This window comes from Hordeum vulgare, chromosome 2H, assembly GCF_904849725.1.
Source record: "Hordeum vulgare subsp. vulgare chromosome 2H, MorexV3_pseudomolecules_assembly, whole genome shotgun sequence".
Taxonomy (NCBI): domain Eukaryota; kingdom Viridiplantae; phylum Streptophyta; class Magnoliopsida; order Poales; family Poaceae; genus Hordeum; species Hordeum vulgare.
In genome coordinates this window covers 373,219,644-373,228,547 of record NC_058519.1, presented here as the reverse complement: position 1 = coordinate 373,228,547, position 8,904 = coordinate 373,219,644, and the positions used below count along the sequence as shown (strand labels likewise).

The 8,904-nt window shown below is 51.3% G+C and overlaps 1 protein-coding gene across 1 annotated transcript; it reads left to right on the top strand.

The window, feature by feature from the left end:
• Window positions 1–1,804: 1,804 nt before the first annotated feature.
• LOC123426319 (protein NRT1/ PTR FAMILY 4.5-like) lies at window positions 1,805–5,602 on the top strand. The gene is made up of 5 exons (XM_045110130.1): window positions 1,805–2,124; window positions 2,504–2,721; window positions 3,836–4,273; window positions 4,369–4,490; window positions 4,601–5,602. Exons 1-5 carry the CDS (start codon window positions 2,034–2,036, stop codon window positions 5,463–5,465), a joined length of 1,734 nt encoding a protein of 577 aa, XP_044966065.1. The 5' UTR covers window positions 1,805–2,033; the 3' UTR covers window positions 5,466–5,602.
• Window positions 5,603–8,904: the final 3,302 nt, after the last annotated feature.

The window sequence follows — 8,904 nt, the reverse complement described above, 5'->3', positions numbered from 1 at the left end:
AAGTCGGGGGTGCAGTGGAGCGAGTCCACGCGGTGACAATGACACGCGCTTGGTGGTCCTTTGCGAAGGGAACGGTCGACGCAAGCCCTGCATATTTCCCTTGTGATACTCATCGTCAAGGTCGGAGCTGTCGGCTACTCGCGTGTATGGTCATCCGATGGCATGTGTTGTCGTGGTTTCTTTGTAGTTGTTTGCGGGATGACTTCGATGTTGGAGCTCGATTGTGAAGTCGGAGTCAGGGCCGGCCCTGGTGTATGGCCGGCGGGGCGACAGCCCGGGGCCGGACGGGAGGGAGGGCCCATAACTTAGTATATACATACACTACACTGTAGCCCACCAAAAAATAGGTAAAAAACTCTACAAAGGAAAATAAATTAGATGGGCCCGTCAGATGACAAGCGACCGATTAGCGAAGCGTCACGCTAGTATGCTAGCGGTCGGTGCTGAAGCGTCAAGCGTGACGCTCATCTGTCAGCCTGCCTTCGTCCTCTCGATACCTCGCTTGTTGCTCGTCTGCTGCTCGCGCTGCATGACAGTCTCGCTATCCGGCATCGAACATGCATTAGCAGCAATAATCACTAATCAGCACCAGTACCAGCCAACGAGGCCCGGCCATCCCTCATCTCGCAAGATCCATGATACATCCGTCCATCAGCAGTAATAATTAGCACTTGTACGTATCCATATCCATGCATGATCCATCCATCCATCAGCAGTAGTGCAGTACGTATCCATGATCCACCCATGTTCCTGATCCATCGCCCTTAAATCCCAATTTGAAAATTTCAGTAGTATATTTTTTTTCTTTATTTAGTATGTTGAATTTAAATATTTATTCATGTATGCCTGGGGTTCCAATCATCCCATGTATAAGTTTCTAATTCTTTGTATCTTTTTTTTCATAATCTCTGGACATCCACCTGCCATGTTGCCTAAGAAAAAGCAAATGTGGGGTGCTGAAAAATTATTTGAGATCAACTACGTTGCAAGATAAATTGAAGGCCTTGGCTATGTGCTGCATTGAGAAGGATATCTTGGACAATGTTGCTTTTGATTGTGTCCTTAATGACTTTGCATCAAGAAATGCTAGAAGAAACTTTTCCTGAATCACCGAAGTTCTATTGTAGTCGATGAAATCAATCGAGATTTGATTCTTATTTAAGGTAATCATGTCATATTAGTTTTATTTTGTTATATTTTTAGTATTATTGTTGTCGACGGAGTAAGTGTGAATTTGGTTATTATTATTGTCGATGGAGTGAGTCAAATTATTGTAGTCAAATTTTAAACTAAAGATGTGTGGTCTTAGGACATTGGGTTCTTGTCGTCGAGTTCGCCTAGGGCCTCCCAAAACACAGGCCGGCCCTGGTCGGGGTCGCTCGTTCGAGGCGACGGGTAATGACGATGACGCTTGCGACTCCACGACGGATGTCTTTCTTCTTTACAGCTTCGGGTCCCATGTCGGTGGCCAGGTTGATCGATGGTGTCCATGTCATATGGGTTGTGTATTGTATCGGTCCAATCCGATTTTTTGCTAACTAATCGGGCAATTATCTTCTTCTTAATCAATAAAATGGCAAATCATTTGCTTCGTTAAAAAAAAAACCATAGAAGCGCATAAGACCTGGAACCCCACCACAAAGAAGGCCATCCAAACAATGGGCCTGGATAGCACTGGCTCATCAGGATGTGAAACATTGGGAGCTGGGACTGGCCTTTTAGCCTTTTTTTAGAAGATATTGGGCTTTTAGCTATAGCCTATAGCAGCTGACCATGCTGTTGTTATGGGAGTAGCTGATTGGTGTCGTTTCACTGTCCATTTGGACTTCCTTTCGCTGTGTCATCCCGTTCCTTGGTGCTCACTTGGACAGTGCCTTCTTTCTCTGCCACCACCACCAACACCAAGGCCTCTCCTTTATTAGCTAGTACTACTACGTATCATCTCAGACTGACACAAGTCGAGAGACGCAGCAGCCATTCCACCGGCGGCAGCAACCTACCAGCGGTGCGGATCTGAGGGAGGAAGGGAGGGCATGGGCAGCTCATCAGGGCTCGTCGACTGGAGGGGAAGGTCGGTTAACCCCAAGAAGCATGGAGGAGTAAGAGCTTCCATCTTCATTCATGGTATGGAATTGGAACGGAACACATGCATACTCCATTAGTCATGCTCATGCCTTCCCTCCTTTGATTCGATCGCTCCAATAGTCTTGGCGCCCATCCCATTTGTCAACAATGATAACCTTCTTTTCTTTACTTTTTGTAGTAAAACAACTGAGTGATTTTGGACTTTTCTTGTGCTAACGCTAGCTAGCTAGCTAGCTAGCAGGTCACTGCCACTTTTGCTATTAGTCGTGTGTTTCCACAAACCATACTCAGTCCGTTTCGAAAACAAACCATACTCAGTGGAAAGCTTAATCTCTTTGGCCAAGATTATTACTAGATATCTTGTTAATCGATGGTTCTCACTTTTTTTAATCCGTTCTTGTACATGGACGGAGTGCAGCTCTGGTTCTCCTGAGCAACGCTGCCAACATCGCCAACATCATGAACCTGGTGACCTACCTTCGCGGCACCATGCACATGGGGGTGGCGGAGGCCTCCACCACGGCCAGCAACTTCTTTGCGGCGCTGCAGATGTTCTCCATCCCGGCGGCCTTCCTCGCCGACTCCTACATCAAGCGCTTCTACACCGTCCTCATCTTCGGCCCAATCGAGATTCTGGTACTACCATACTTTAATATGCTACTGTTTCATTTCCGTGTCCATGTCCATGATTTTAGGAGATGGACTTTGTTTTTGTTACTTTTTATCCATGGAAGTGGAAGGAGCTTTTGTTTTTTTTATCTACATACATCAAGCCTCTCATGCATGATTGCTCCATTATGCATTTCATTCAGTAACAATCAGTATTTCCCAACTAAGGAATCTAGTCAACCTTTTAGCCTGATATCACACCTTGAGTTTAATGCTACGTACGAGTACGACTAGCTGGCTAGCAAGGTGCTAGGCTTTCCCATCAACTCAAACACTAGAACCCCCGGGGAAAAAAAAACTGAAGCACTAGACAAAGGTGGCATGGTGCTATCGCCACGTCAGCAGTAGCGGAAAAAGGAGGAGCGACGATCAAAGTGGGCATAGGTGGGCTCGACAGAGTGGGGGAGTTGGTGGGACTCTCAGAGAAAGGATGACCCGTTTTCTTTCTTGCGGGAACCAAAATATCAACAGGTTTCTAGAAGACATAGGACCGTTTTGCCGGCTTCTCACCTGCACGTTTTTTAAAGGCATATATAATGGTTGATAGGATAGTTTTATTTTAAATCTTGTATCTAATTTAGAAATGATAAAAAAATGTACAACGGATCATCTTTTAGCATTATCTTCTGTAATTAGTTATTCCTAAAAATATTATGAGACATATGAGTATTATGCTAAAAGATCACCTTTTGCCTTTCCTTAAATAAGAGAATACAAAGCCTTTTTTCGAATTCTCTCGCTTCTATTTTATCATTTATTCTATGTGGCACTTCTAAGGCAAAGTTGTTGTACATGCCCTAAGTTTAAAAATGCAAAATAATCCCTCAACCCGTATCGGGTACCTCATTGATGGTCCGTTTTTGTCTTTGGCTTTTGCATGGCATCTTTGAAACAAAAGTTTATGTCTATATGCTTTACGTTTATTTTTCTCGTCAGATCATAGCTATTTTCTTTTTTGTTGCGAAAATACCTATAGTTGTTTACCAGGTGATCAGGTTATAGTCGCTTGATTGCTGTACTTACCAATCTCACATTCATAGCACTTTTTGGCACCTCATCGCATTTCCATTTGCATTTGCAGGGGTACATCCTACTAGCAGTGCAAGCGCACGTCCCATCTCTGCACCCGCCGCCCTGCAGTCCCACTGCCCCGCAGACCTGCGAGACGGTCAGTGGCTCCAACCTGAGCCTGCTGCTCCTGGGCCTCTACCTGATCCCCATCGGCGACGGCGCGGCGCGCGCGTGCCTGCCGGCGCTGGGGGGCGACCAGTTCGACACGGCCGACCCCGTGGAGCAGCGGCAGGAGACCAGCTTCTTCAACTGGTACACCTTCGCCGTCTCCTCGGGCGGCTTCCTCGGCCTGGTGCTCCTCGTGTGGGTGGAGAACCGAAGAGGATGGGACATCGGCTTCACCCTCTGCGCTCTGTGCGTGCTGCTGGGGATGCTCATATGGATGGCCGGCTTCCCTTTCTACAGGAATCAGCTGCCCGGTGGAAGCGCCATCACGAGAATCTTGCAGGTATGCATCCGCCGCGTGATTGTTTATCCAGATTCATTCAAGGCTACAATCCGTTCCAAGTAGTAATGATGATGGCAATTCGTGGCATCAAACAGGTTCTTGTGGTGGCATTCAAGAAAAGGAATGTTCAGTTGCCTGACAACGCAAGTGAACTCAAGCAACTGAACCAAGATGATCACAATGTCCTTGAAGAGCTGCAGCGGACAGATGGCTTTCGGTAAGTGGCTCCCGCCAAATCTGAAGAACAGCCCTGAAATATGATGACATACTCCTATGATCCTATCCTATAGGAGTACTTGGCTGAAGAGATAAAGTTTTCTTGTTCAGGTGCCTCGAGAAATCGGCGGTAGAGACCGGAGAGACAGGGGCATGGTCGCTGTGCAGCGTGACCCAGGTGGAGGAGACCAAGATCGTCCTCCGGATGGTGCCCATCTTCCTCAGCTCCGTCCTCGGATACATCCCGGTGCCGCTCATCCTCAACTTCACGGTGCAGCAGGGGAACACCATGGACACCAAGCTCGGCAGCGTCCACATCTCCCCGGCCACGCTCTTCGTCATCCCGACCGTCTTCCAGATGGTGATCCTCGTCCTCTACGACCGGTTCATTGTGCCGTCCCTGCGCAGGATCACCGGATACGTGGGCGGCGTCACGCACCTGCAGCGCATCGGGATAGGGTTCCTCTCCGCCACCGTGGCCACCGCCGTCGCCGCCCTGGTGGAGGCCAAGAGGAAGAGGGTCGCGGAGGAGAACGGCCTCATGGAAGCCACCACCGGGATCCCGATGTCCGTCTTCTGGTTGACAGTGCAGTTCTTCCTCCTCGGGGTGGTGGACGTCACCTCCTTCGTGGGGCTCCTCGAGTTCTTCTACAGCGAGGCGTCGACGGGGATGAAGTCCGTCGGGAGCTCCATCTTCTACTGCATCCTCGGGGTGTCGGCTTGGCTGGGGAGCCTGCTCATCCAGGTGGCCAACCGGGTCACCCGGCGCGCCGATGGGACGGGAGGCTGGCTGGACGGGACCAACTTGAACATGGGCAAGCTCGATAACTTCTATTGGCTGCTTGCTGTGCTCGAGCTGGTGTCGCTCGTCGTCTACACCTTCTTCGCGAGGAGGTATGTGTATAGGAATGAGCAAAGGGTTGTGGACGCCAAGCTTCCACTGGAAGGTGCCACCGTTGGTGATGTAATGATCTAGTAGTAGATTCTACAGTAGATGATACACGACCAAACTAGAAAATCGCAAATTTCAGTTGTAACATACAAGCATACAACTACCACCAAGTGTTTTGACTGGACCAATGAGAATGTGCCGGTATGAATATTGTAAGAGTATCTCCAACAGCCGCGCAAAAAGGCGCGAATTGCGCGCTACAACGGCGGCGGGAAAACCGCGCGCGCGGGAACCGCTAGCGCGCGCAAAAAGGCGGCAGCCCGCGCGTCATTTTTGCGGCGCCGCGTCCCGCGCGTCCATAAAAGGCAGCGCGCTGCCCTGCCTCTCGCGCCGCGTTCTCTCTCCCTCTGCCTCTCGCGCCGCCGCCACGTTTTCTCTCCCTCTGCCTCTCGCGCCGCGCTCTCTCTGCCTCTCGCGCCGCCGCCGCCGCCGACGAGCCACCATGCCGCCGCGCCGCCGTTCTGCGTCGGGCTACCGCGGCGTTCGCCAGCGCCCCAACGGCGGGTTCTACGCCGAGATACGCTCCGGCGATCTCCGGCTGAGCCTCGGCACCTACAACACGGCGCACGAGGCCGCCCGCGCGTTCGACGCGGCGACGTGGCGCCTAGGCAGGCCGCGCCTCCAGATGAATTTCCCGGACGTCCGCACGCTCCAGCAGGCGTTAGACCTGGCCCCGCCGCCTCGTCTAAACTCCGCACAAGACCGTGCGGAGCGCACTGCGCTGCAGCGCCGCCTCCTCGTCGCCCAGGAGGACGAGCGGGTCATGGCCTAGTGGCGCCGGCGCCACCCGGAAGACGTCGCCTACGAGCAGGAATATTGGGAACGGCGCCGCGAGGAGCGGTTGGACAGGCGTCGTCGGAAGGCTTTGGCGTGTGCGCAGGCCGACCTCGTCAATGCAGGCGGGAGGTCCTTCTTCACTGAAGAAGATGAGCGTTGGTTTGATATCTAGCTGTCAACCTCTGACGACACCGACGATGATGATGGTGCAGATGACTGGAGCGACTAGGATTAGTTTTTTTGTTTTCGAACTATCTAGCACCGAACTATCTATCTATGTTTTCGAACTACCTATCTAGTTGCAATCTATGTAAAATAACTTTGTATCTTTTTTATTTAATGCAATCTATTTATTAAAAAATGTTGTGCGCGCGCTGCATTTTTGGGCACTGCTGGAGCGGCGCGCGCGTGCTGCATTATAGCGCGGCTGTTGGAGCCCGCGCCTATCCCCGCGCTAAACCAGCCGAAGCGCGCGCGGCAAACGCCTTTTTTGGGCGCGGCGCGTAGCGCGGCTGTTGGAGATGCTCTAAGAAAACAGTGTAATGGACAGTAATCATCTCACTCATTGACATTCAAACGCATAAGGTTCCTGCCCAACTCGCCTCGAGAAGACTCCCTCGCGACTGGGCTTCGTTGGCCGTTGGATCTGATCATCTGAAGTGTCTCAACCGTGGGATCTTTACCTGCTGTCAAACCCGTTTTTTCGATCGTTGTCCAATGACCGGTGGGCCCAAGCCGTGTGTGTATTGGCTTGGCTGATCGACCTTGCGTAGAAGATACTTTTGTCCAATACACGCACGTGCTCCGCTCCCAGTCCTCGTCGCCCACACCCGCACCAACCCTAGCCGCCACATCTCTCCTTCCTTTCCCGATACACCACACGCTCCGCTCCCAATCCTTGCTACCCACACCCAAGCCAACCCTAGCCATCACCTTCCTCCTTCCGACTCGTCCGGATGGACGCCGTAAGCCGCATCCCTTCTCCCTTCCTCCTTCCTGCAGATGCCCCTCGTCCTCGGGCAGGGAAGGGCCAGGAAGCTAGCGGTCGGGGTGGAGCAGCCAGGCCAGAGACCCGCACCCCCTCCTTCCTGCTCGTTCGGATAACCGTCGGCTGCCCCATCCCTTCTCCCCTTCCCCCTTCTCGTTGGCGCCCCTCACCCCCGTCCTCAGACACGGTGTAGCAGGGAAGAGCCAAGAACCCGACGGTGGGGGTGGAGCAGCCAGGCCAGAGACCCAGGCAGGGACACGTCATGGGGTTGAGGAGCTGACCGGGTCTTCACCTATGGGTGGAGGAGCAGGTGAGGGCCAAGAGACCAGCGGTGTGGGGTGGAGCACCGAGGTGGGAGACCCAGGGGGCTGACACCTCATGGGGTGGAGGAGAGGACGGCGAGGGAAGGAGCAGCATCTTCATGGATCCGATAGAGGTCCCGACGGCTGAAGATGGTTCGTACGGGAGGAGCTGGGATGATGTCAAGGTGAGCTTCTCTCAATTCTTCTCCCCCTTCACTCCTCTTGGAAAATTTTCTTGTTTCAAATCATATGGAGTGTGGTCTTGTGATCAATTTCCTCTGCTATTTCCTTTTTCTTTACTTTCTCCCTTTCCTAAAAGAGGATGTCTAGTCATGTAATATTTTCAAAGAAGAGAAAATCTTCATTTTGTTCATGTGAAAAGCTAGGGTGAATTTGTGTTCATGTGCAGCTTTGTCAACCGCAAGCCGCACAATCGCTGGAAGCCTACTGTCCTCTTACGCTCCATCATATTGTGTGTCTTTTAGACTTAATTCATGTTTAGTTAACGCCCATTAATTGTGATGTTCATTATATGGGGAAATTTGTCTACTTTTTATATTTTGTGAAACTTCTATTTCAAGTCCTGGTGAGTGGTCCAAAATCCGAGCCAATAGCTCCTGTGCGACGTCTTTCGTGGGAATTGGAAGCAGTGCGACATCTTTCGATGAAATAGCTCTCGTGCGACGGTTTGCAGGGAGAAAATAGCTCACGGCCACACATGCGATAAAACCTTAGTCAACTAGTCCAATTTGCGTTAAGTCATGTCTTACCTAATTTGGCCCAAATTAGTTAGCACCGCATCTCGTGAAACTGCCTGATTAGAGCTGTCCGAAACCGTCCGACATCTTCAGCTCCGGCGGCGGCTACGGTGGAGGAGCCCTCTTTCTCGGCGTAGCCCCCTTTCGGCGGCGGCGGCCATGGTGGTGAGTGAATTCGATACTCTAGTCCCAATCCCCTCCAACTTGTAGATCTGAGCTCTCTGTTTTGCTTGGTGAAATCGATAGAAGGTGAGAGGGGGCGGCGCGGTGAGAGGAGCCCGTGGTCAGGTCGAGAAGGAGCCGCCAGATTCAGCTTCGAACAGGTAATGCGCCTCCCTTCCGCCCATTTTGTGAGTGCGATTGAAGGCAATCTTTGCTCTGTCTGACGCTGTACGCCCGCCTATAACAGAGGGAATGCTGCTGAAACATTTGAATTTGCAATCAATTTCTTTCCATCGACGGCAAAATTAGTTGATGGTAGCATTGAGAACATCCAGAGAGACACAATTGTGAAATGGGAGGTTGATTGTGCAGAAATTGATTCCAATGAGATATAGTCGATGGAAGAGAAGGCAGTGAGGAAATTGGTGGAGAAAATTGGGGAAACTGTGCTTTGGGGTCCAGAGCAAGAGGTTTCA

Coding starts and splice junctions, on each gene's coding strand:
- LOC123426319 (XM_045110130.1), top strand. CDS start 2,034: ATGGGCAGCTCATCAGGGCTCGTCGACTGGAGGGGAAGGTCGGTTAAC. Junction 2,722..3,835: donor TCGGCCCAATCGAGATTCTG/GTACTACCATAC, acceptor TTGCATTTGCAG/GGGTACATCCTACTAGCAGT. Junction 4,274..4,368: donor CCATCACGAGAATCTTGCAG/GTATGCATCCGC, acceptor GGCATCAAACAG/GTTCTTGTGGTGGCATTCAA.